General features: G+C 44.2%; 1 protein-coding gene across 3 annotated transcripts in view; it reads left to right on the top strand.

Annotated features, from left to right (window-relative positions):
* Window positions 1–27,987, top strand: part of SKAP1 (src kinase associated phosphoprotein 1) — a 281,157-nt gene that overhangs the window by 230,244 nt on the left and 22,926 nt on the right. For all 3 annotated transcript variants that reach the window (XM_058705574.1, XM_058705572.1, XM_058705573.1), the window contains exons 5-11: window positions 813–890; window positions 1,745–1,828; window positions 4,682–4,806; window positions 7,835–7,898; window positions 10,058–10,249; window positions 19,827–19,877; window positions 27,836–27,936. In XM_058705574.1, coding sequence (XP_058561557.1) covers window positions 813–890; window positions 1,745–1,828; window positions 4,682–4,806; window positions 7,835–7,898; window positions 10,058–10,249; window positions 19,827–19,877; window positions 27,836–27,936 — 695 coding nt within the window. The remainder of the gene's footprint in view (window positions 1–812; window positions 891–1,744; window positions 1,829–4,681; window positions 4,807–7,834; window positions 7,899–10,057; window positions 10,250–19,826; window positions 19,878–27,835; window positions 27,937–27,987) is intronic.

Raw genomic sequence — 27,987 nt, 5'->3', positions numbered from 1 at the left:
TCTTTTTTTGTCCTTTACTCCTCTCTTCTATAAAAGAAGTATACACCTTAGTGGCGAAAGATGGATGAGGATCTTGACTTCTCAATAAATTTGTACCTAACAAGGCTAGTTGAAAGTCAAGGATGTTAGCAGCATACGATTAAAGGCTGATGTCAATTCCAGAGTCTTCTCTTGGTAAGGCTTCTACCATTGTTAGGCTCTTTCCCATACTTGGACAAAACCAGGATTTGGTGGCTATTGTCAGTGCAGCTTGCATAGCCCTTCTTTGTGTAAACTTAATACAATTTATGTTCACTAGGTGGCTTTGTGTTTTGGTGTGTGTGTGTGTGTGTGTGTGTGTGTGTGTGTGTGTGTGTGTGTGTTTTAAGAGTGAGTGTGTGTTTATTGCTCTCACGGAGGTGGCTGCGTCTATGGTGAACTCTATCACTCACTAAAGCGTCTCTCTGCTGGTAGCTATTCATTTGACTTTTGATGATCTCAGTGTGGTTATCCAATTTGGAGCTTATCTCCACTGCAAATTCTTAATTCTCTGGAGTCCTTTTCTTGCCAATCAGTACATATTTAGGCTACCTCCCCTTGCACAAACTAATGTATGTTTAGATCATTGTAAGTGATTTTAGCATTAGATATAATGAGGAAGAAAGAAAATTTACGCTTTTTCCCCAATCATATAAAAATTATCTTATTTTGTGCTGTGCTTAAGCAATTGCCCTTCTGCACCCTCTTCATTAATGTAGATTATCTAAAGTGGCCTAAATAAATGAAAACTCTGCCAGGTTTCAACAAAGCATTTTTGCCGTTGTTCCTTTCAGGAGTGGAAGACATCACAAGAGGAGCTCAAGAGCTGGATAACATCATCAAGCAAGGATACTTGGAGAAGAAAAGCAAAGGTACTGATCAGACCCACAGGTCTCAGAACAGCCCAGGAAGGGAAGGGAAATGAGGAAAAAGGACTAATGTAGAAAGTGCTGTCTCTATGCCCAATTCTGCGCTCAGGAGCTGGGAGACCAAAAGGAAGGCAAGAGAGAAGTCTGGTGTAGTCCAGCAGCCCCCAAATCTTCAGCAGATTGTGAGTTTCGTCAGAATAGGAACTGGTTCTGCTTTGCTCACCTGGTACACAACAGGTGCTTAATAAATCCTTGTTGAATGAATTGCCGATGATACTCTTGTTCTCATCTCTCCGTGTGCTCCCATAGAGCAAAACCGTTGCCAAGAGTATCATTTTATATCCTGTGTGAAGCAGCCCAGTTTCAAGTTTCAGAGGAACCCACCTCTTGACCCATCGCTCACTGGATGAGAATAGATACCGCCATCCTAGGCCCGGGGTCCCAAGTTTAGCACTCAAAAAGCAAATTGGCTTTAGTACAAAGAAAGCCTTTCCTGTGCCCATGGCCTGAGCATCAGTTTGGTTTGCTAAAAGGCACCGCATAAAGGGATCATAGAGAATTTGAAAAGCACTGGATGAGATTAGAACCTGAAAGATATCAAGGAAGATAAATAGCGAGACAGCTGTGAGAGGTCAGAACAGGCAAACCCCGTGTAGAATCTGGACCTTTAACGGAGCGAGCCCTCTGGACTCTGAGTCAATATGGGATAACCTGCGGGAGTGAACGGGAGGGTTTTACAGTCCATTAACCTAGGAAATAAAACAATAACACACTGGACTGTGTGTTGTTGGACTTTACGGACTCTTCAGTGGTTGTAGTTACCTGAATTTATGTCCCCTTACTGCTGTTCCGTTTAGATCATAGTTTCTTTGGATCGGAATGGCAGAAACGATGGTGTGTCATCAGCAGAGGCCTCTTCTACTACTATGCTAACGAGAAAAGTAAGTGTTCTTCATCTGCACAGCAGCAGCTCACTCCTGGATGCAAGCACTTCGTAAATTCTCAAGCACTTAGATCTCAAGATAGCAGTCCTTAACTAACACCCATAAAGGGACATGCTTGGGAGACTGAAAGAGGCTGTTAAGTAATACCTTGTCCGTCACCAAAAACTCAGATGCCAATTTAGAAATTATTTTCACTTTAAACACTAGGACGGTGTGGTCAGCATGTCAAAAGGTTGTCTTTTATTATGACTAATAGGGGCGCCTGGGTGGCTTAGTCGGTTAAGCGTCCGACTTCGGCTCAGGTCATGATCTCACGGTCCGTGAGTTCGAGCCCCGCATTGGGCTCTGTGCTGACCGCTCAGAGCCTTGAACCTGTTTCAGATTGTGAGTCTCCCTCTCTCTCTGACCCTCCCCCATTCATGCTCTGTCTCTCTCTGTCTCAAAAATAAATAAACGTTAAAAAAAAATATTATGACTAATAACACAATATTATCAAGGTTGAACACTTTGTTATTTTTTTTAAAGAATCTCAAACTCTTTATGGATATTAATAATATAGTTAAAATACTGGGGGGAAAACTTGTGAGAAAGATTTAAACAGCTTGCCAATGGCTCAGAAACAGAACCCTTGGGTCCAGACTCTCGAAGATTATGCTTTCAACTTCATCCTGTGGAATGCTGGGAAGTAGTCCCGTGGACATCCCTAGAGCCGTGGAGTGTTGAGACCCAAATGGCTGCTGTGCCCAGGAGACACCCTCCAGCCAGATGGCAGCAGCAGTGAAGTGTTGACTCAGGCCAGAGGCAGCTTCTAAATGAGCCACCACTGAGTCAATCAAGCACACCACTCATACGCTCTCCCGAGAAGGCCTCCCATCCGTGCTTAGCACAGTCACTAAGTTCACGAGAAGAAACAGAGGATATAAGCATAAACCGGAGACAGCGACGACTAAACAAAGCCTAAAAATGATCACTGTCAGTGAACACAAACTTGCAAAGAGGGGATACCCTCCTGCAAAGCATCAGGTCTTGTGGGGACTTTCCTTGGGCTCTGCCACCTCGGCACAGAGGCCAGTGATTCAGAGCACACCCTTCCTTTTCCTTCCAGTCACTCCCCGTTCCTCTTCTCTTCCTTCTTTCCCAGGGCGAGGCATCTCCCAATGCCTAGATATCCAGTCTTGGGAATAATCAGATGTCTACCCAATTGCCTTTGGACTTGCCGTGACTTTGGCATCAAGAACAGCACCTTTGCCAGGTGACCTGGCATCTTTAAGATTTGTGCTTGGGCTTCAAGGCCAGCGGCTCACGCTGCCTCTCTGCCTGCCACAGGTTATCGCTGGCTTCGTCTTGGGTTTGCCCTTTTATATTCCTCAGAGACTTTCCCACGTAGGGGTGAAGTGTGAAGCCCTACCTGGCGATCTTAGCAGCATAGCTCAAAACCTGAGTAACACACCCCCAGCATCCTTCCGACGCCCAGACCACCATCCGAGCCAGCAACCACAATCTGTTCCCTGAATCCTAGGCATATACGAGCCCGCCAGGGGCAATTTTCTTATTTTAAACCTTAAAACTAATATACCATGTATATCATTGTAAAACTCTTCTTCATGCCAGCTGCATTTAAATAAGTGGTTGGCATATCTGGATATAAAACCAGGTGTCACGTTCATTCATTCCGAATCCTCTATACTCAAGGTGAGAGAGCGGGAGAGGGAGAGACTTGGAGATTTTTATGGACCATTTTGCCGTCAGGCTGAAATAAAACCTGGTGACCAAAGAAACAACAAAACATTTTAGTGGCCAGTTAGAACAAGGAGAGATACTTTAACAAAAAAGATTCCCGTGTCAGAAAGCACTGTTGCATGGCTCCCTTCTCGCCAGTTACTTCTTATTGTGCCCAAGACATTTTCTTAGGACATAGTGAGTGTTTGTGTGTATTTCCTTTAGCTCGACCAGGTAAGGATGGAGTCTTTTTCTTTTCTTTTCTTTTCTTTTCCTAATATTGTCATCCCACTGCCACCTTATCACCATCAGCCTCAAAAAGCATGTCTTCAGCAATTCATTCCACATGATAACGGGACACAAATCATCACCCAGGCACTGTGGTTCCACTCCTCTGTATGTTCTGCCTGAACTACACCAGGAGGGCACAAAATCATTGGGAACCACCCCGTCTTTTCCCGTTCCTAGTATTTTATGTTTTAGAAAGAGAGTGACAGCCAGGGTGGTCTCTCCTTTCCCTCCCTTAGGGTCCTTTCCTTCCTTCCGCATCACCCAATGCCACTTCCCAATCTGACTTCTGGGAAGGGGGACAAAATACTGAGTTTTAATTATTCTCCCTCTCGCATGAATTCCCTCCGGACCAGCAGGAGGTAGAGAGCGGTCTAGCCCAAATACCACACAAGGCATAGGAGGGGACCCCGGGAACTTATAATGCCCCCGAGCTGCTGGCCCTTCCCCTCAAATGTCAGCTCTGCTGGCCCTGATAGAAATAACGCTGCAGGGTTCTGTAATAGCCTTCAAGAGCCTCACGTTTACAGCCACACTCTCCCTGCTGTAATAATTCCTCCTTTCTGTTGTTATAGATCTCTTAACATTCTAATAAATTCTCCATCTCCGTTGTCCTCTTCTGGCAAAATAACCTTTCATGTTGCATTTCCCCAGCTTGGCAGTGATCTCTGCCTCACTGTCATAGTAGCCCCTTCCTGAGCCTCCTTAATGACCTTTCCTTGACTATCGTGGCTCCTCGGGGACGGAACAGCTGTTGCTGTGCTTTTAGCTTACATACCAGAGAGGACGCCTTCCCTTGGTCGCATCTTCTCTAGGGACACAGGGGGTTTTCCTGTCTTGCAGGCAAGCAGCCCAAAGGGACCTTTCTCATTAAGGACTACAGTGTCCGGATGGCCCCGCACCTGCGAAAAGATTCCAAGAAAGAATCCTGCTTTGAACTGACCTCCCAGGACAGGCGCAGCTATGAGGTAGGATGAGCCGAGGAGACGGTTGGTCCTCACTGCTTTGTAGTTTCGCTCCACGTTTGTGTGCGAGCTGGGGGTGCTATGCTGCGTTCCATCCTTTCTTCATTACCTGCTCACTTCTTACCAAGACCTTCTTTCTTGACATGTCTTCACCTGTGCCATGTGGTGCCCTCCCTCCTGCTCTGTGTGGTCACTCTCATCCTAGATACCGCCTTTGGTTGGCTTCCACCTCCTCACCCCTCCCCTTCCTGGTCTCACTCCATAGGTGAGAGTCTTGTCTGTTGCAGCACACAACCCAGTTCCTCATTCATCATCTCTAACTTCACCGCTTTAATTCCCATTCTCTTTACTCGTTCCCTGATTATCTTCGCTTCCTTCCATGACATCCAGAAAAAGAAAAATCGGACTGTAGAGTGAAAAATAAGTTATTTTCCCATATTCATCTCGCTATCCAAAATAATCTTCCTGTGTGTAGACACACTGCGTATCTCTGGAAGGATTTCTGAGATGTTGGTGACAATGATTAGTGAGTAGTAACAGTGATAACTGGAGGGACTAGAGGATCTGCTCTGGGGTGGGAAAGGCTGATTCTTCACTGCGTTCATTTTTATATATTTGATATGATATAGTAGGTAATATAATAAGTAGTGGATTTAACTAAAGGAATAAAAAGCTCTGAATAACGGAATGTCATGATTTTCACCAAAAATATATTTTTACATGTGTGTGTATGTGTACAAATATCATTTCCTGGTTGTTAGTAATTTTTATCTTATCACGATTTTACTGAAACAATTTTTTTTAACCTTTATTTTTGAGACAGAGAGAGACAGAGCATGAACAGGGGAGGGTCAGAGAGAGGGAGACACAGAATCCGAAGCAGGCTCCAGGCTCCGAGCGGTCAGCACAGAGCCCGATGAGGGGCTCAAACTCACGGACCGCGAGATCATGACCTGAGCTGAAGTCGGCCGCTTAACCAACTGAGCCACCCAGGCACCCCACTAAAACCATTCTTTAGCTAACTTATGGAAAACGAGAAAAGCTATGCTAAGGTTAATATTAAGGTTAATATCACTCACTTGAGTAAGCCTTTGACTCTTCAGATGGCTCTCAGTACCCATCGTTTTATGTTTCTACAGTATCTTAACTCCCGTTTTGATAAAACAACCTAGGTCTTCAATATGCAATTTCAAAATTTTATTTATTTATTTAATGTTTATTTATTTTTGAGAGACAGAGAGAGACAGAGCACGAGTGGGGGAGAGGCAGAGAGAGAGGGAGACACAGAATCCCAAGCAGGCTCCAGGCTCTGAGCTGTCAGCACAGAGCCCGACGCGGGGCTCAAACTCACAGACTGCGAGATCATGACCTGAGCCAAAGTCTGACGCTTAACTGACTGAGCCACGCAGGCGCCCCCCACCCCCGCAAATTTTTTATCTTAACACTAAACTTTGCTAGAGAATCCTTTATAGATATGTACGTAATAGATGAATATACTTGGTATGTTTCTAAGTTATTTTTATTATTCAGTATTGATGGTGCCTCCTCCAGATAAAAATTTATATGACAAGTCTAAATCAATTTCCTTAGATATTTTTTATGGAAATGAGTTTTTAAGAAATCAAGAATGACAATGTCTATTAATAAGTATTAAGCAGGAATCTAGGTTTCTTACACAGCGCATATCTTTGTCTTACCCTAATGGCCAGATGATAAAAATGTTTTTCAGGAACAGTCACTTCAAGTTGATTCATTTAAAATAAAAAATTACTAAGGCTTGCTGCTTGACTGGCTGGTTTTGTGAATCAGAATGTAGAGTTTGTTTACTTCTTTTCTTTGGCCCATTGAACCCAAGTCATTACCATGGTCTGTGGATTCTTTCTCTACAGTATCTTTTGGATCTTTGCCTTCTTACTTATTCCCACAGCCATCACAATGGCCATCCTCATCACCTCCCCCAGAGGACTAGTTAAATAGCCTTCTAGCTGGTCTTCTGTCTCCCATTCCTCCCTGTTCAAACCCCTCCTACCCACAACTATCGAAAGAATCTCCTGCTCCTTTTGCTAGAATTTACGGTGGTTTCCTATTGCCTGCATTTTAGGTTGAACTCCTAGTACTCAGAGCCCCTCTCATCAACTCATCCCTGACCTGCAGCACTCCGGCATCACCTGTCGCTGTCCTCCAGTCAAGCTGATCTGCCTTCCTTCCCCCATACACAATGGACTCATTCCTAATCCTCTGCACATGGTTCCCTCCAGCAGGCAGTTTCTGCCAACTCTTTTAAAATCCAACCAAAACAGGGGCACCTGAGTGGCTCAGTCGGTTGAGCGTCCGACTTCTGCTCAGGTCATGATCTCCCAATTCACGAGCTTGAGCCCCACATCAGGCTCTGTGCTGACAGCTCGGAGCCTGGAGACTGCTTCGGATTCTGTGTCTCCCTCTCTCTCTGCCCCTCCCCCATCCATTCTCTGTCTCTCTCAAAAATAAATAAACATAAAAAAAAAACATTAAAATAAATAAATAAGTAAAATCCAACCAAAACAGTATTACTTCAACAAGCTTCTCTGGCTTACTCCAGGTGACAGTAAGTGCTCCTTTGCTCTCTCAGCATCTACCTGTTACCAGATGAACATTCTTTGTAGTGTTCCCATCACAAGTGTGTATATTGTCTCCCTAACCGATGCATTGTTCTTTGCAGTCAGGAATTTTGGTTTGCTTTTTCTTTTCTTCCTGTAAACGTTTCTGAAAGTAATGTCTGATGAATGCATGGATAATCGAATGAATGCACATGAACATGAATGTCCGGACTCAAATAGTAGTCCACATTGGGTATACAGAATTGCTGAAGGGAAATATCACTCTGAGTAAGATTTTGGTCTTTTTTCTAAATAGTTAAGCAGAGATTCTTGAGCTTTCAACTTGACTCCGCAACTTAACTCACAAGGCTCTCCTTTTTGAACTTCCCTATGGGATTCATGGAAATTTTATGAATTCATGAAGGTCATAAATTAATTCACTAATTTTTCTTTAGTTTACAGCTGCTAATCCAGCTGAGGCCAGAGACTGGGTGGATCAAATAAGTTTCTTGTTAAAGGGTAAGTATCATTACTACAGAAACAATACTTAAGTGGATTTGCAGTTGAAGTTATATTGCATAAATATAATCCACAGCCTTCAATCTGTACTTCTTATCTGCTTGTTCTCCCTTCTACCAGCCTTATGTTATAACAACAAATAGTACCACGTATGAATCAGAAAGTAATGAATCAACGTGGAGTTGATTCAAGTTGATTCAAGTATGAATCAACGTGGAGATGACCTCTGTAATATCCGTACCCACTAGACAAGGAGATTTTGAAAACCAGCTTAGCTCAATTAGGTGTCTTCTAACCCCTTATATTCTGGAAAGGAAAGTTGTGATATCAAACATAAAGTTGCCTAGACGCAATTTAGGTCCCAAGTCTTCTCGTTTTAAACTTAGTAAGAAGTAGAAATCTATTCTCATCGAAGTGGCCTTCATGGCCATTGGACATTAGAAGCAAATTGTTCTTTCCCAAACCACAGTAAAACGTTCCTTGCTTTGGGATGGGAAGTCCTCCTGCCTGAAGATGTTAAATGACCACTCTTAGAGTGCCCTCTGCTGGCCGACCTGCAGGCACAGCGGTGCCAGTGGCCCTGGAAGTCTAGTCCGGAGTGGCCTGACAGGTAGAGGTAGCCGACTTGAGTCTGTGGCTTGGCATCAGATAACCCACGATACGCCATCATGGCAAGACCCTGCCGCTGCAGAAAGGCAGAAACACCAACTTTATACATGGGCCAAGACCTAAGGAGGAGCACATCAACCCAAAAACACCGAGCCTTTTCGTCTCTGTTTTTTATTCTGCTGTGAGATTTTATTGTGGAGAAAAAGAAGGAAGCACCAGAGCTTTAATTACAAGAATTGCCTATTTTACTCGGTTTATGCCTTTGCTATCACAAAAACAAACTATTGCATCTACCAAGAGCGTCACGTATAATAGACTGGAACTAGGCAAACATGAACATTGATGGCGAGACTACAGGGTACACTCTCATCTAGGTGCCTTGGATTTATGCGTGTAATATACCCCTAAGTGTGTAAGCCTCAATAAAACTCAAAGCAGCTTTATTGAGCTGTACCCTGTGGTACTTTCAGAATCCCACATTGAAGAAATTATTCATTCCATTTTATTTTAAAACAAACAAAATAATAACATATGGTTTAAGCCACAAATGTGTCTTTGATCCCTTCCTCAAATGAGGTGGCACCAGAATTCAGATGAAAATTGTTGCAAAATCTTTATTAAATGCCTAATCAAGCCAAACAGCTTTATAGTGTTTTGAAATGAACGTTAGATGTCTCTCCATCCTTTCCTTCCCCAGAGTACCCTGACGGCACTCGCCCATCCTGCAGAGGCCCCTCAGCAGGGTTTCAGAGAGCATTCTGTCCTAGACATCAGAGCACGAACCTTCCCAGTTCCCCATTAAAATAAAAAACCAATCTCCTTCTCCTGCCCTGTGCTCCCCAGTGCCGCAATGGCTCAACATCCTCTGTGCGATGACCTACTTTGAGGTCAGCCAGACTGTGCGGTTGCAAAAGGGCATGGTAACCAACACAGCTCAGCCATTCTATTTGGTCTTGCATTACTGTTACATTTTTCTGTATCTCACTTTCTCCCTTTCTTCCACTTTTTCCGGTTTTTCCTCTTCATAAACAAACTTGTCTGACACTCCGCAGTGAGATCATGGAGGAGATGAGCTTCTGGCAGCCCAGCTACCCTGTGGAAGCTGCCATAGTCCCCACAGCTCTGTGCCCCCTGGAGAAGCACAGGCCATCACTCACCCTTCCAGTTTTCTACTTGGCAAACAGTGTGCAGCACACTGGCATTTCCTCTTCTGGCCTATTTTCTTCCCTTCGCCTCATGCACTCAGTCACACACTCCTACTTTTCAGAGCTGCTTTATCCTGATCAAGTTTTATTGCAAGGAAGGATTTATGTTGACGGTTTAAACCTGACACGGTGCTAGTCTGGCCTTTTCTGTAGATTTCCTGCCACCGAGGCCCACATTAGAAATAACAGCACTTAACCTGGTGTTTCATTTTCCTTTGACATATTTTATTCTCATCCCTCCTCCTCCTCCTCCTCCTCCTCCCTCCCTCCCTCCCTCTTTCCTTCCCTGCCTTATTCTTTTATTTTTCTCCCCGTCTTGATTCATTATCATCTCTGCCCTGGCAGATCTGAGCTCCTTAACCATTCCATATGAAGAGGAGGAGGAAAAGGAGGAAGAAGAAGAGATGTATGACGATATTGATGGCCTTGACTCCCCGAATTCCAGTTCCCAGTGCAGACCCGTCATCTTGCCTGGGAGTGTGGGGCTAAAAGAGCCCACAAAGGAGGAGGAAGAAGATATTTATGAAGTCTTACCAGGTGAGAAATTTTATCTTCTGGTTATCTTCCATTAGTTTTAGAAATTCTTGACCTGGTGGAAGAATATAAGTTTGAAACCTCCCGAGGAAGCCAAATCTCTGAAGAAAAGAGTACAAGGAAGCTTCAGTGGCACCTCCATGATCCCCAGTCCAGAGGCTCTCCCTAGCTCTGGGAGCAGGATGAAGTGATCAGGGAGTGTCTTTCACCATTGCCATGTGAAGTAGCTTATCACACACGGCAACGAGGTTAAAGAGTCAAGAATGCTCACGTTGGCCTCCGTTGGCTTGCTCTGGATCTTGAGCTGGGTCATCAAAACTCTCTAGTCTCAACTTCTTGTCTGTGTAAATGTGAGAGTAAGGTAAAGTCGTCTCAAAATGATGAAGGGGATATCAGAAGCCTGAAGGGACATAGATCAGTGCTGACAAACCTTCTGCGTAACCTGAGAAGACCCTGACGGAGCACAACACAGGAGGACCTAGTTCAGACACACCACAAGTCAGATCGCATCTCTTACACATAAACCTGTTTCCTCTGCCCACCATTACAGCAAGCCCAGGTACAGATTTCTTTTCTTCCAAAGGCGTGATAGCTGGCATCTCAAAAAACGTATAGTCATCACTGCTTCCTCCTAGCCACTTCTTGTGGGAACGGCAGCAGCTGTTGAACAGCGCAGAGCACAGTGGGGGTCAGACTGTGGAAAACCGAAGCCTGAGCCTTTTAATTGTGAGGTAGTTAGACCACAGGAACGCTGAATCTTCAAGTCCATTCAGAAAGATCGCTCCTGTGGAAATTTGCCAGGAGTTCAGTGCTCTGCTGAGAAATTCAAGTTAAGCCTAAATTTATAGCAAGTGAAACCTCGATCCCAGATGAACTTAGGAACTAAGGTGAATCTAACACTCGGGCCCCTGAAGACAGGGCTGGTTGCTAAAAAGCACGGTCAGTAAGCAACTGGCATTTCAAGGCTTCCTGAGAAGAGGGTCCAATCCTGTCAGCACTGCATTCGCCTTTTCCCTGGGGGGCGGGGGTTGGGTGTGGGGAGCCACGTCATTGCTTCCTGAGTCAAGGAGCAAGGCTGTGGCTGCGAGGCTCCTTCCTGCTGGGGACCTCACCCACCTCCCCACCCACCTGGGAGGGCCTGCTTCTCCTCCTCACACTTCCAGCCTCTGCCAGCCCCGACTTCCCCTGCCTTTTTGTTGTGTTTTATTATGCAAATGATATCTTGGTTGAGGTCGAGCCATTTCTTGTGTCTGAAGTTAAAAAAAAAAAAAAATGATAATTTCCTCAGCAAGTCATTGTCGTTAATGAAGTTTTACAAAAACAGATACAACCAAAGGAAAATAAAATTTCACAGGTGATAAATTTTTCCAATTTCCCTGGCAGAATTCGATAGGATTGTTAAATTAAGAGTGAAGGTGTCTGTTAGAAAGCAACGAGCAGTGATGGGTAATTTTATAGAGTGGAAAATTGAATCAAATTGCTACATTAAAACACAGCTCCTCTGAGAATCTTCCCTTTCACAGGCTGCTCCATTGCAACAGCAGGGTGCAGAAATGGATCTAATTCACAACACTCCCTAAAAGGAGATGTACTCCCCAAGTTGGCCAGAATCTTCTTAGGGAGCTCATAGCCTACCCACTCCCGTCCAGGCTGGGGGAAATAGCTGGGTGACACTCCGCTTTGGGTCACAGCTGTGGAAGAGTGCTCTGGGAAAACCTCACTGAACCACTCAGCCTTGTGGGAAGCAAACAAGGGCCTTTTCATGTACTACGTTTAGTTCTCAAAGAGGCCAGAGAGGAGGGGGCTGATGCTCAGAGCAAAGGAGAGGAAAGAGAAGGAGCCTCAGGAAACGAGATGAGTTTGAGACCATCACCTTACTCCAGACGATGGATCGATGAGTGTGTGATTGGCTTCTTAAAGACCGTTCTTCCCCTGCCTCCTTAACTCCGGCCTGTGGCCATCACGGCACTGCCGAGGGTCCCAGGGCATTCCTCCAAAATTCACGCCAGGTCAGATGTTGGGGTGGGCTCCAAGAGCATGGCAACTGGTCTGCTTTCTCCAGGAAAGCCATAGCCTCTGCTCACCACAACCGTCCCTTGAACGTGAGGAAACCACACTGCAGAGAGCCAGAGCAACTTACTTGCTTTTGTAAGTTTCCAAAGGACGGTGCTGTACCCAGCCAACAGGTTCTCTCCTGAAAGCCTCTATCCATCACAGCCTTTAGAGACAGCGCTGGAGGTGGGCTGTATTGGCATTGAATGGTGATATGAATATTTGAGCCCCAAGTGTCCATCACCCAGCCTCCCATCCACACACTCAGCTTGTTGCCTCTGAAGTTTCTGTTCCTTATACAAGTGCCGCACTACCAGTCCTGGAGGAAGTGAAAGGGAAAATGAGGGGGCCTGGCGTTACCTACCCACTGCTCCATCTCACGAGATCTACCAAGCAGCGGCAGGTGAGAGACAGCAAGATACTGCAGGTAAAAGTGCTGGCTCTAAGTCAGAATGCACCTGCTCAGCCACCTGCTAGCTATGTAAGACCTTGAGCAAGTTATTAGCCCTCTCTGTGTGTGATTTTCCCACCTGTACAATGGGGATAACAATAGTACCTATCACAGAGAAAGGCTGTGAGAAGCCTGGAACTGTAGTGTATAAAGCACTTAGAACCGAGCCCTGGCATACTGTGAGTACTCAGTAAAGGCTGGCTACTAGTAATTTGGTGGTGTGTAAGTAAGAAGTGTTACCTCCTTGAAAAATTGAGGAATGGCTAGTTCCACACCCCCGCCAACCAAACCTGAGACAGTCCAGTTGGACATTTTCAGCTATACGTACGAAGCAGGTGAAATTGAAAATCCTGAGCAGATGGCGTGTGGACTGCACCTTCTGCTCAGGCCCGTTTTTACTGCAAGGACAGGTGCTGGGTGGAGGGACGGCCAGCGGGAACGTTGGGCTGTGCTAACACTGCATACCCATCCGAAGTCAAATGACTTGGGCTCCTAACATTCGTCTCATTATAACAGGTAAATGTGCTTTGTGGAAGATACTTAGCATTGGTGGTTCTGCCCCTCCTTCCCCTTTGGGCTGGGGCCTACAGAAGCCTCCTTGTCTCTATGGGAAGACCATGGAAGTGAGGTCTCCTTCCCAGAATATAATTTCAGTGAGCTTCCTAGTAGAGAGAAAAGTGCTTATCACACATACCAAGTCAATACAAAAATGTTTTTTCCTAATCAGAATAATGTATGGGTCATCAAATTAAATGTGCGACATCACATTGATCATGGGATAATTAGCATTTGCTACGTGGCTGGCACCGTCCTTCCCATGAGGGAAAACCAGAGCACTCGAGGTTTTCGGCCAAGACCACAAAAATGTTAGTCCTGGGTAATATGGTTTCAAGGTTGGTATCCAGTGGGATTTCTGAACATCCGTGTTGAGCATATGGGGGCCCTTGATTTTTAAGATCTCATTTGCAGTAAATTAAACTGTAGGGACCCGCCACAAAGAAATGCTTTTAAAGCGATGTGTGGGAGACAGGAGGCTTTTCTGAGCCGTCTCTCACCCCTCCCTGCAATTATTTTACAGGCTAGCACAGGCCCAGTTTTGTGATTCAATATTCCATAAAAGGACAACTTTTATCAGGTTTCACTTTGTCTGGGGCCTCAAAGCTGGGATCCAGCAAGACGCCAGAGACCACTGTACAGCTTTAACTGGGGCCTTACAGCAGCTGCAGTGACAACAGAATCTGGCTCTGTTCTCCAGAGAGCTTTCAGGAGAGCAAACGGGAAGAGAGACATAGAGTTCTCCCTAGGAATTTCTGTGTGCATTCCGATGCTGCCCACACTGCCCGGGAGGGTTATTACAGAACCAGAAACCAGATTGCTTTATAATAAAGCATATAACTGGTGTTTTTTTTTTTAATTTAAGTCAAATGAAAACAAGCATTCTGTGAAATTCTTTTTCCCCCTGTACTGTTGTCCAGACCCACAGGAAGAGGGAATGGTGATAGTGGGTCTAAGGAAAGAAAAAAGAAAAAAGAAAAGAAAAGAAAAGAAGAGAAGAGAAAAGAAAAGGAAAAGAAAAGAAACAGACACCAAAAACACAAAGTTTAGGGGTGTCTGGGTGGCTCAGTTGGTTGAGCATCTGGCTCTTGATTTTGGCTCAGGTCATGATCTCATAGTTTGTGGGATTGAGCCCTGCATCGGGCTCTGCACTGAAAGTGCAGAGCCTGCCTGGAATTCTCTCTCTCTCTCTATTTCTCTCTCTCTCTCTCTCTGTCTCCCTCTCTCTCCCCCTCCCTCTCTGTCTCTGCCTCTCCCCTGCTTACACACTCTTTTTCTCAAAATAAATTAATAAACATTTAAAAAAAGAAAACCAGGGTACCTGGGTGGCTCAGTATGTTAAGCATCCAACTTCAGCTCAGGTCATGATCTCATGGTTCATGAGTTCAAGCCCCACATTGGGCCCTGTGCTGACAGCTCAGAGCCTGGAGCCTGCTTCAGATTCTGTGACTCCCTCTCTCTCTGTCCCTCCCCCCCCCCCGTCAAATAAATAAATAAATAAAAATGAAAACAATTGTTTTAATAAATAAATAAACCACAAAGTTTATGAAGAAGAGATTTTTCAATTTCAAAGAAAAGCAACACTCCATCAAAGCATCAATGCCATCATCAGGCCTAAGCTTCCTGGCCGGGTTCTCTCTCACTCCTATGTACACTGGGCCCTAGCCACAAGGGCTCTTTGACCAGCACCAAAACCAGAACATGACCATGATCATGACCATGACCAGCACCAGAATCATGCCGACTTTTTGGTTTGGTTTTGTTTTTCACCTGGAATATCTTCCCTGAGTTCACCCTATGAAGCCCCCCTACGCATTCTGCTTAAAACATGTCTCCTTAGCGACCCCCCCCCCCCAGATACTCAACAGGAATTGAGCGCCGTCTTAGCCTTTACCACGGTGATCTATATTCAGGTCTTTCTCCTCCAATTAGTAGGTGCTCAATTATTATTGGTGGAATTAAATTCAGCGCATTCCACTTGCTGCTGTTAGCGCAAATTGGATTTAATATCTTGTACATCAAGACCCATACCACAGAGATAGGATGCAAATATTTTCAAGTAACAGTTTAGATTACCAACTATACAACAGAGGATTAAGTGTGTTATTAGCATCTTGCTCATTTTTTCCGCATTGTCTGAAGAGGTGCTATAACACCCACAGATTTATAGCATATCTGTGCATGCCATGGAGTGGTTTCTATTTCCACTTTCCTGCACGTTCTCTTTATACCCTGAGTCTATCTGCATTTCTCTTGCGTCTGTCACCAGAGCACCTTGACATCTGGTTGCACATTGATACACTTGGCATTTTTTAAGCTTCTGTCACCTTGCTTTGTTTGGGGGAAGTGGTTTCCCTCTTTCTGATCTAGTCATTTTTTTAATGTTATTCTCAGTTAAGCCGGTGTCACAGCAGTGCTTCAGAAAGGAGCCAGGTGTCATGGGAAGCCAGCCCCTCTCTGCACCTCCACGGTGGAGTCAGTGTCCTGTTCTTTTCAGCCTCTCATTAGTGTCCCTGACACTGTGCCAAGACTGTTGATTGAAATCAACTCTCTGGATACTGATGCTCATTTGTGATGCCCCATGGTTCTCTTACATGTTCACACAACTAACAGAATCTTCCTCAACTGTTTTCCCAGTTGGAATGAGATATTTGGGAATCAAGTAGAGCATTTAGCGTAATAAGTGGACAGTAATCTTCAGAGGTTAATTGTTTAAAACCTATGTAAGGTTGGGGTCCCATATGCCCTGTTAGGAGCAAGGACCATTATAATCTATTACTGTTTAAAGTTGAGCTAGCACATAAATTTTAATTCTCTCTTAAATGAAGATGTATTCCAGTAGATGTAATACTAAAATGCCTACTAATATTCTCATAAAGAAGTTCAACAAGCTCTTTAGCCTAAAGAAAATTTTTTTTCAAAAGAATCTCTTTAAAATGACAGGTTCATTTTACAGATGGAAAAAAAAAATGAGAAATCTAGCTGTTTAACCCACCCTCTTTTGTGAGCAAAGAGACATTTCTTTCTGTTGCCATGAAACCAGTTTTCTCAGCGTTGGCGTTTGAAGGATGCCAGTTTGATTTGGTCGAAGGACCAGAGGTAAAGTGTATGCCTCTCTGTTTGTATTGTGCTGTCCCCCGCCCCCGCCCCCCTGCAGCTGGGAAGGTGCTGAGAGGTTCTGCCTTTCACAACCAGCTATAGAGAGAGCATTTGCCTCCACTATGTTGATGATACCTCCATACTCACACTTTCAAAGGCACAGCACCCAGCCTCTCACATCGGTAGCTAGCCTTCTTGACTTGAGCCCACTCTCAGCCACCCGGGAAGGTCAACGTTAGATAGAACAGATGTGGGGATTACAGCTTCCCCATCCCCATCCATCACTGAAGAGCTTAGTAATGGTGGCGAATGATATACAAGATCTATGGCCAGCGTTCTGCTTTCTTTCTAGGTGACTCCACAGGCGCAATGGAAATCAGAGTATCTGGTCTGGAATTGAACTGCGTAGAACAGATTTTTATTTTTCCCATTTTTATATCATGACTAGATTAAGTGCTGTTGCCTGAAAGGATAAAGGAATCAAGTTTAGTTTTCATTTTTATCATTGCAAATACATTTACATTCTCCTATTTTACAAATGCAAAGAGCAGGCAAGCCACTTTCAATAATTTATTTTAAAATCAATGCTAATGAGGTTATGTCTCGTCAGTGGCCGAGTTTTACAATAAAGTCTGATTTATTTAGGAAAGATCTTTGGTGTAGCTTCCCATCTAATGGTGGTGGGAAGGAGGTGGAGTCACAGGCACGGTGACCCTCCAACTTCGGATCCAATTTGTAATTCACAGCGGAGATCTGACCCAATTTACATTGATTAGAATTGGGAGGAAGAGACATCTGTGCACAGACAGCAGAGGTAGAATAAACCCTCCCTGCAAAAGTGCCTAAGCACAGCAAATTATTGGTCTTTGTGATTGAGTTGTTTGGTTATCAGCAGAAGAGATGCTCCCTGTCCAAATCATTGGGTATCTCAAGAACGGATGCCGCACCAACTCTTCTTCTAGCGTTTTCAATCCTGTGAAATTGGTCCCATGTCAAAAAGGAAAAGCATCATAGCAGAGGAAGGAAGGAAGTAGGCAAGTGATAGGAAGACAATGTGCAAAGAATGATGTTTAACGTGATTTATTTCAGCATGGTCTATTTCCGATATTTGATTTCACTCCTCCATTATCTCACATCTTTATCCCTCCTGGGGAGATGGGGGAGGGACGGGGAGCACTACAGGTGGGAAGTAGGAAATTCTCTGCTGTGAAGCCATATGTGAAGGTAAGAGGAGCTGAGTTCTTTCCCCACGGATCTTTCCCCACGGAATCTTTTAAGGCAAATATAGGTTATGTGTATGGTATTTTTTTAAAATTTTTTAATGTTTTTATTTATTTTTGAGACAGAGAGAGACAGAGCATGAGCAGGGGAGGAGCAGAGAGAGAGGGAGACACAGAATCCGAAGCAGGCTCCAGGCTCTGAGCTGTCAGCACAGAGCCCGACGCGGGGCTCGAACTCACAGACTGTGAGATCATGACCTGAGCCGAAGTCGGACGCTTAACCGACTGAGCCACACAGGCGACCCTGGTATTTTTTTTAATCTTGGTGACATATGACTCATTTCTCCAGAATACCGATCCCTTAATTTTTATTTTTGCATGGAAACCGTATCATCCATCTTGTGTGCGAAATCAGTTACTTCTTTAATGTTCTATAGTGCTCTCATATACTTTTGTGCTGTTTCTTCTTACTCATGAGCTTAGAATTTACTTCCCCCACTCTGACATACCAGAATTCAAATTGCTCTGTAAAACTTATATTTAAAACAAAAGGGGGGCGCCTGGGTGGCTCAGTCGGTTGAGCGTCCGACTTCAGCTCAGGTCACAATCTCACGGTCCGTGAGTTCGAGCCCCGCGTCGGGCTCTGGGCTGATGGCTCAGAGCCTGGAGCTTGCTTCCGATTCTGTGTCTCCCTCTCTCTCTGCCTCTCCCCCGTTCATGCTCTGTCTCTCTCTGTCTCAAAAATAAATAAACGTTAAAAAAAATAAATAAATAAAAAATAAATAAAACAAAAGGAACTGTCCCCAAGCCATCTCCTCCAAAGTTTCATTTAATGGCATAACTGTGGGGAAACCAGTCAGATAAGTGCCCCAACTCCCAGGGAGAGAAAGTATATGTGGACAAAAAAACCAAAGTCTTCAGCCCTCAAAATGTTGCTTATTATGCCCCATTCATTGTGTGTGTGTGTGTGTGTGTGTGTGTGTGTGTCCATGTGTGTATGTGTGTGTGGCGGGGGGGGGGGTAGAGAGAGAGAGAGAGTGTGTGTGTGTGTGAGGGAGTTGAGGTGATGAAAAGGAGAAGAGCAACTGTATTTTTGCTCATTTTACTCCACGTATAAAATGGCTTAATATGATTCTGATGCTCATGCCTTCTTTCTAAAGGCCCAATTCCCATGTTATCAGGTAGTATGAGATGAAACAGGTTAATGAGGGCAAGAAACAAGCCAATCATGTGGTGACATTGACCCTATAAACACTTGATCAGAGTTAGACAATAGCACTGACTTAGAACCCATTGTGTACCTGCAACAATTAATTAAAAGACCATTCCAACTGCCCTCAGGAGCTTACACTCTAATGAACAAGGCAGGCTAAATAACAACAGTAAAAAGATAACTACAAGCCCCAAGTACTAGGAACATGAAATTACTTACATGACCAGGTTCTGCTACAGCTGAACAAAACTTGATACGTTAAGGACTAATTAATCATGGAGGGTTTAAACACATGCTTAGCTACACACACACACACACACACACACACACTGTAAGTCTGGATGCTTACACTTACAAAGAGACAAGACATTTAGAAGAGAATTCTAGAAGGAGAGGAGAAAGAGCTTGAGGGAAAGGATTAAGATTTCAATGACAGAGATATTTAGTGCCTGAATAATCCAGTGGATTGGAAGCGCCACAGGACGGGGACCCCGCCAGTCTTACCCACTGCAGCAATCTCCAGTTCCTACCGTAGCACTTTGCATATAGTGAGCACTTAAAAATGTTTATGAATAAATAAATGAGGAGGGAAGGAGAAGGGCCAATTTTAAGATGGGAGATAACTGTTAAAAAAAAAGAGGGGCGCCTGGGTGGCTCAGTCAATTAGGCGTCCGACTTCGGCTCAGGTCATGATCTCACAGTCTGTGAGTTCGAGCCCCGCATCGGGCTCTGTGCTGACAGCTCAGAGCCTGGAGCCTGCTTCGGATCGGATTCTGTGTCTCCCTCTCTCTCTGCCCTTCCCCGATTTGTGTTCTGTCTCTCTCTGTCTCTCAAAAATAAATAAAAATGTGGAAAAAAAACAATTTAATAAAAGACCAATTAGTGCCTTGAAAAGAGCACGTTGAGCTCTGAAAAAGAAGACCCCCGTTGGCATAAATAGTATAAGACTTGACCACTAATTGCTAATGCTGCTGGTGTTTATCCCCTCAGATGAAGAGCACGATCTGGAAGAGGATGAGAATGGGACTCCACATAAAGGAGGTATGAGAGCTTCGCAGATATATAGGCACTGGGTAGGATGCTCGGGCTTCACTAATTAAGAGGGTGCTGGTGTGTCGGCCTCAGAAGCCCCAAATAAGATGACTGGATAGGGAAATATCTCAACCTTAAAAGCAGCCACCCATTCACCTTAATTAATGTTCCCAGAACAGCTAAGATTTATCTGACAGAGGGTAGGAAACCAAAGCAGATATTTATTTTTTCCTATCAGTATTTCCTAAATCAGTACAGTGAAAATAGAATTGCCTCATCTCTAAGAGATCAGAGGATTGGGAATGGAAAGAATGGAAATGTCTCCTCTCTGAGAGGCCCGGAGATTGCGAGTTCAGAGGGGAATGGAAATGTGTCAGATCTGGAAAGTGAACATGGGGTGAAGGATAGAATTGCTTGGTGATGCTGACTTCTGATGGCCTGCTTTGATTCCAGGCACATTTGGAAATGAATATGTAACAGGTTTGTTGAATACAAAATCACATCTTATTCATCCCAGACTGTTAACCATGCTTTAGGCTGTTAGTGAGCCCATCTTTTCTTAAGGTCAGATGCCCCTCTAAAGCCTTCTTAAGTGGACCAAGGACCTATTCCGTCCTTGTCAGTAAAGGAATGTGAATCACAAAGTCCACCTCAAGGACATTCATCCCATCAGCAGAGCCTAAATTGTGGCTGATTTGGATACTAGCTGATTTTTTTTTTTCTTAGAGATTCTATGAAAGTCTTAAGCCTAGGAGTTCTTTCCCTCCCTGGTCCCTCTCCATTTCCCTGGCCCTTCCTTTTCCCATTCTCCTCTCTCTTCCTTTCTTGTGCCTTTTGTTCTCTTCATTACCCACTCAGCAAGTCCCCTTTCTCCTAAGGTTCATGTTCTATGGGAAGTGAATACGTAACAGGCTTAGTGAAGGACCTAACTTCATTTAAGTGCCCAACTTCTCCCAGGGAGAGAAAAGACAGTGAAGAGATGGCATCAGAAGTCATGTGCCAAAGCAGGAGAGAAAGAAAGAACTGGGGCAAGGGTGGTATGGGATTAGTGTGGCTCTGTAAGCGCTTCATAATAATTAACACGTAGAATGAAGTCCGTTCTGAAACCTATTTTCTACTGTTTCCTACTTGCTGTGCAGAATTCCAACAGAAAATCTGTTTTCTGACCAATCTATGTTCCATGGCTTTTCTCAATCAACTCCCATCATCAGTGCAGGAAAAACAGCTAATGTGGACAGGCTGGGGTGGAAAACTGTAAGCTTCCTGTGCCCAACTTTATATTAAACTCCATTCAGGAAGCAGCAGTCTCTAGCAAAAGTCTAAAATTCAGTTTCAGGGGGCACCTGGGTGGCTCAGTAGGTTGCGTGTCCAACTCTTGATTTCAGCTCAGGTCATGTTCTCACGGGTCCTGAGATTGAGCCCTGCATCAGGCTCTGTGCTGATAGCATGGAGCCTACTTGGGATTCTCTCTCTCTCCCTCTCTCTTTGCCCTCCCCTGCTCACACACACTCTCTCTCTCTCTCTCTCTCTCTTTCAAAAATAAATAAACATTTGAAATTCAGTTTCAGACTCCTCCCTCATCCCATTTCCTCTTTCCACCTTTCTTTCTGAGGCTCTGTCTTGGGTGGGGGGATGGTGAGAGGTTTATTTCTTAGCTGTTCCAATGGCTCTAATTCAAGTAGGTTTAAAAAAGAAAAAAGAAAAAAAAAAAAAACCTTTTGTTCCTCATGCTTCCTGCCTCCAAAATAGGTGTTGTTAAAGTGTAGTGAGCTCTAAATATGCTTCCATGGTTTATGTTTATACTTCCCACCAGTTATAATGATTGGTGACTTAGTGATTAAAAAACAGAGGAGGACTTTTTGCTCTCTCTGCAGAATCTGAGGCAGGAATTTTTATTATTTGTGTTTACTTATTTATTTATTGAATTTATACAGTGCCTTTTCTCCAAAGGAGCTATAGAAATGGCGACAAATACGGAGCATCCAAATGGCATCTCTTAGCTTTATAACAATAAAACGTAGAGGTCCAAGGGAAGGGTGGGCAGCCCCCTGAAGGCATATTCTAGGGAATATGAAGGGACTTCTAGGACAGTGTGCACTCTTATGTAATAGACAAGCTACACAGGTTTGCTTCACTTAGTTTTTCTCAGGTGTCACATGTCTTTGGGGGGCGGGGGGGAGTGGGATGACTTTTCTCCTAAAAGATACCATGACTAGCAGGATGACCTTTAAAATCCACATACTTTTCTCCAGAACTCTTCCAGAGATCCTATTCCCAGAAACTCTGTGCTTTCCCATAATGGAATTGCTAACATTTTTAAAGCCCAACTAGATCTTATCAGAAGAGGAGGAAAAAAGGAATTCAGTTTATCCTCATTGGGTGTTAATGACCCTGTAAGATGTAATTTCTTTTATTTTATTCTGTTACCTAGAAAATCTATCACAGCCTTGTCGTATTGATTGTTCAATCTATAAAGAGCTCAGTTTACAGCATGACTGTTAGTAACAGGGTTATTTTAATGAGTGACTCTTCAGCACCTCAGATTTTCACTAAATTGCAACCCATCAGCCTAACAGTCTAACACTAAGTGTCTTCCGTGATGAGAGTTTATCTCCCCTATCATGAGAAGGCAGTGTGCAGGTAACCAAAAATAAAACTCATCCTGTGCTGCTTATATGAAAACTACTGGCCATTGGCTTGGGTATGCCATGCCAAATAAAAAGCCAAGCTGGAGGCACAGCTCATTCTTAAGTACATCAAATATCTGACCAAGAAAGATCTCGAAACAGTTGTTTTCACTCTAAAATCATGGGCAAAGTCAGCCAAAAAAGGAGCCCCTATGTAGTAATTTCCGCAGGGCAGAAAAGCGGTCACTCATGACCTTCCATTTCTGAGACACTTTTTCCATTTTAGCATCTACTAATGGCGTGATCACATGAAAGAAACTGAGGGAAGCTACAGAGGTATTTGCAGCTCTTACTTTTTGAAGCTTGTTTCCCAAGGCCAAATGTGAGTTGATCATCAGCCAGCTACAGTTTTGGCCCAATAAAAGGAGCGTAGGAGATGAGACTCAGGATCTGTGGATGTTCTCCACTTCAAGATCCTACTTACAACATTAAGGACCAGAGTGACTTCAAAACTCAAGGTTAAATGGCCATGAAAACAAGCAAATGGCAATGTTCAGTTGCTCTTCCTGTTCTGGGATCATCGTCAGTGGAACTTGGCAGATTTTTTTATACCTTTCCTTCTGAAATGGTTAATACGGTGTCAGACTGAGTCTGCTTTGGTGGGCTGAATGAACATGGTGGGCTTATCCGGCCTGGCTTAGAATATTCAAGTCTCTTCCAATGGGTCACTGCCTTAGCCTTCTATGCCCATTTCTCACCTACCCACGGTCTAGCAAGGACGGGCTCTATCCATCTTCTCATTCTGTCTCTTGTTTCCATAATTTGCTGAGTATTTGCACCCACTGCCAGGCCTCAGTAGCACAGTCCTTTGGCTCATCAAGCGAATGTAAACAACATGCTGACCTGCCTTTAGCCTCTTTTCCTTGTTCACAGTTTGAATTCTGTAGCTACCCAGTGTCTCCCAAACAAAAGCCCAAGGTGACATTTGAACTCTGGAAGGAACACAGTCCAGTTCTGCCCTTCCTAAGGAGGAAGAGAGGCAGAAAGGTATCCTGGTCCTTTTACCTTAGAACTCTCCACGTCATAGAGGTTTATTTTCAAATTCTGAGTCTGTCAACAGTAGTACCAACCTGGCTTCAGTTACAGGAGAAATGACTATTACTGGTTATAAAGAACTTGGTGTGGAATGACAAATGCTTTGCAACAAACACCTAGAGAAGAGAGAAAAACACAATATGTTTGTAAACTTAGACCGTCACTATTCTTCCTATGACATTTTGTTTGCTGGGAGCTTAGCTTCTCTTAGGTGGGGTAAAGAAAATAAGATGCTGCCCCCCCCCTTTTTTTCTCTAGAAAAAGTCCTTCTCAGCTCTGCTAGCAATTTAAATGCAGTGATCATACCCATTAGCTTCTCTATCATTGTAATTGTTGTTAATTGTTATAACTGTTTTAGTTATTAGTGGTGTCATTATTGCTCTAGGTCCTCTGTCTGTTTTATGCTGAATATATTAGTGCTTTGCTTTTGAATTACCAGGCTTTATTTAGTGCAGAGTTACGTTTTTTTTGGAGAGACGTTGAGAAATGCTGGCATTAAGCTTTATTCTTTTGTTTTTCATTCCAAATGGACAGACTGGAAAAAAAAATAATTAGATGGAATAATGTCCCCAAAATGAGCATGAGGATGCTTTGAATTAATTAAATGGTCAGAATGCTGCACCATTTCTGATCTCAGACTGCTGCTAGAGTAATGTAACCCTCAAGGAGCCTCGGTCCAGCCCACAGAGGAAATCCTCCCTCTCAGGCTCCCAATTCCTCACTGATCTCAAGACATCAAAGCCTCCTCATGCATTCCCTCGTTTATAGAATGACCTGAGCAAGTTTAGGGAGAAGCTGGACTGGCCCTGCAAACTTCCAGGCCTCCCAGGCCTTCCTGAGGCAAAGCAGCAGGAATGAAGCCCTCCTCCGCCTTACCTCTACCCACTCTTGGTCAGGTTTTTATAACACAACCAAAGCTTCTGGGAAGCCTTCCATGAGGTTAGCTTCCCTATTATACACAGCACCCTCAGCTTCACCTTGGAAGGCCTATCACAATCATAAATAAGTAAATATCTGTGCGACTCTTTGTGTCCCGGTGCCTGCCCACCTGGACGGCAGCCTAAGAGCAGGGACTCTGTGTGTGGCCAGTGCGGAATTCCCAGCATCGAGCACCGTCCCCGGCACTTTGTAAGTGCACTGTATGTGTCTGTTGAATGCCAAGGAAGGAATGTAGTGAGGTCGTGTGCACACATTCACATAAAGGTGAGTCACACATATGTCAAACGGGATGTCTGCACGCACACGGCCCAGTCTCGTCCAGCTAAGGCGTTCCTCCTCACTGATTTCCCAGTACCAGAATACCTCTGTTTGGGGAGCAACTCCCCATATCTAGCTCTTCATTCGGCTTATTTTTCAAAGCTCTGCTTTTATGGTGCTAGTTCTGCCGATTCTGATTCTTGGGCTGGGTAAACTATCTGCTGGATCCCTGAGCTCTATCTTCTTTTAGCCTTTAGCTTCTGAAGAACCAGGGGCATTTTCTATATTTGTTCTTGGAAGGCTTTTGTTTTCCTCCTAGCTTCTTGCTTTCCATGTGCTTTTAGAATAGATCTTTTTCCAGGTATTCTTCCCTGGTGTCTTATGTGTCCAATATCGATGTTTACATATATACCCAAAAAGTACTCATAATGTTAAGAGTTATCCCATATCCAGGCACATGGGGAACAGTACCCCACAGTGACCATCTGCTAGGCCAGAAAAAGCCAAGACAACTTTGTTAGCCTTCTTACCATTCAGAAATGTCAAGTTGCGTTTTAAAAATCTATTTTTATAGGGGCAGCTGGGTGGCTCAGTCGGTTAAGCATCCAACTTTGGCTCAGGTCATGAACTCACGGTTTGTGGGTTCTAGCCCCAAGTAGGGCTCTGTGCTGATAGCTCAGAGCCTGGAGCCTGCTTCCGATTCTGTGTCTCCTTCTCTCTGCCCCTCCCTCACTCGCACTCTGGCTCTCTCTGTCTCTCAAAAATGAATAAAGTTTAAATTTTTTTTTTTCAACATTTTTAATTTATTTTTGGGACAGAGAGAGACAGAGCATGAACGGGGGAGGGGCAGAGAGAGAGGGAGACACAGAATCGGAAACAGGCTCCAGGCTCCGAGCCATCGGCCCAGAGCCTGACGCGGGGCTCGAACTCACAGACCGCGAGATCGTGACCTGGCTGAAGTCGGACGCTTAACCGACTGCGCCACCCAGGCGCCCCAAAAATGAATAAAGTTTAAAAAAATTGGGGTCGGGGACAGTGCCTGGGTGGCTCAGTCGGTTTAATCGTCTGACTTCAGCTCACGTCATGATCTCGCAGTCTGTGAGTTCAAGCCCCGCATTGGGCTCTGTGCTGACAGCTCAGAGCCTGGAACCTGCTTCAGATTCTGTGTCTCCCTCTCTGTTCCTCCCCCGCTTGCACTCTGTCTCTCTCTCTCTCTCTCTCAAAAATAAAGATTAAAAAAAAATTTTAATAAAAATAAAAACCTTTTCTTATAAAATCATTTTCTCTGTAATATATAAATGCATGAAGAATATTGATGTCAATATACTTTTCATTTATAATTCTGTCCAAATCTTCAGGTGATTAATCAACTCCATTATGACTAAAAAATACATTAATATATCCTCTGAGAAAACTATTTTCATTCTTCAGGAACTGATATTTCTCTATTATTCCATGCCCTGATATCCCCCAAAACACATGCCTTGTCTTTCCAATAGTTAGCATTTTTCTCGCAGTGTATTTTTCTTCCAAACACGTTCTTAACTCTGTGATTTCCAGTGTAGCTGTGCCCTCTGTCGTCTACTGCATATATAAACAATCATCTTTTAAAGGGAAACATGCCTGATTTCTATATGGTTAACATTTTTACTTCTGTTTGCAATATCCGAGCCTTAATTACATAGCTCTGTCCCTCCTCGAGTTTTGCGCACTTTAAGGTTCCTACTAAAGTTCTTAGACATACAGGGATTTGGTTCTCCTGTGCCTTTGTTGTTTGAACTGCTGGTAAGCGAGGAATGAGCATTTTAAGAAGCAAACATAGCCAGGGCCTCCGCCCACCCGCACCACCCACCTGCTTTCCTCCACCTGTCCTCATCCTCAGGGACCAGCACTATCCTTCCTCCCGGGAGGGTCAAAACAAATGAAGGGAAAGGTAGAAACTGGTGCTAATAGGGTGCCCAAAAGTCACTTGGGTTTTCATCAGAAGCCAGGACTCCCGACTGCCATCAATAAGAATCTCATTTTTGGTGGGTGTCTTGCTGACAGCGCTCACGCATAGCATCCTAAGGAATGGTGGCGCAGCCACATCATCCTTGGTCTGGTGGGCATTAGCTCTCCTGCCATTCAAATCCCCAGATCCTCTCCCACTTTGGGCTCTAGTGTTTAACCTTTCCGGGTAGAAGAAGATCAATACAGATTCTTCATTGCCAAGAATCAATGGCTGTCCTGTGGCATCACTGCCATCTAGTCTTGCTGAGAAGCCCAGTAAATCTCCCCAGCTGCTTCAAAAGCTTGGTGTGTCGTCTTCAGTTGCTTTCATTTTTAATGCAGATCACTTTGGTTTCTGTCCCCCTGGGGGTTTGCAGATAAATCTTGGCAGACATGTTCAGGGTCTACAAATGAGATGCTGGAAAAGGGCCAGCCCACCCAGAATTTAGTTGTAATGGATGAGACACCCCCTTGGTTCCACTTAAAGCCTGGGCTCTTCCTAACCGTATTTATTGGGGATTACCTCATATAGTACCTGGGTGGGAAGTGCCCAGGATGAAGTTTCCCGTGTAACGGAAGAGACCCACATGGGAGACTGTGATACAGATGCATGTGGGCTGACTCAGCCTCTCAGTAAACGGGCAAAAGTCGGAGATTTATCCCATTCCTTGAAATGCACATTGAAGAGAAGCACTGGATAGTTTAGAGGCCCTGGATCAAAAAAATATCTGGCAGGAAATCTCTGCACTGCTTATTTACAAACCAAGCAAAAACTTACCTGCCTGATTTTCTTTTATTAATAAATGAATGTATTTGTCATATTGTTGAATAGCATCTGACTAAGGGTGATCTGTAAATATTTAATGTTACTTAATGATCTCCTTTTCCCACAGTCCTTTGCTCATGCTGAGTGTTTGGCTGTATCTCATCCCAACCCCTCTGAATCTTAGGTTTCCTAGGGGCAATATCAGAACTCTGGTTTCCATTTGCAGCAAAAATGTGGACTCTATGGAAAAAGACAGAGTCCTTTTAACTTTGATTTCTCCTCTCTTTGATCAGTGGACTATACCAATTATTACCAGGGCCTATGGGATTGCCACGGTGACCAGCCAGATGAACTATCCTTCCAACGGGGTGACCTCATCTACATTCTGAGCAAGGTAAGGACATAGAGTGTGGGGCTTGGATCAAATGTCGATTTTTTCATTCTT

Source organism: Neofelis nebulosa, chromosome 16 (assembly GCF_028018385.1).
Source record: "Neofelis nebulosa isolate mNeoNeb1 chromosome 16, mNeoNeb1.pri, whole genome shotgun sequence".
Lineage (NCBI taxonomy): Eukaryota > Metazoa > Chordata > Mammalia > Carnivora > Felidae > Neofelis > Neofelis nebulosa.
Note: the sequence above shows the minus strand (reverse complement) of the source record. Positions and strands in the feature narration are given on the sequence as shown.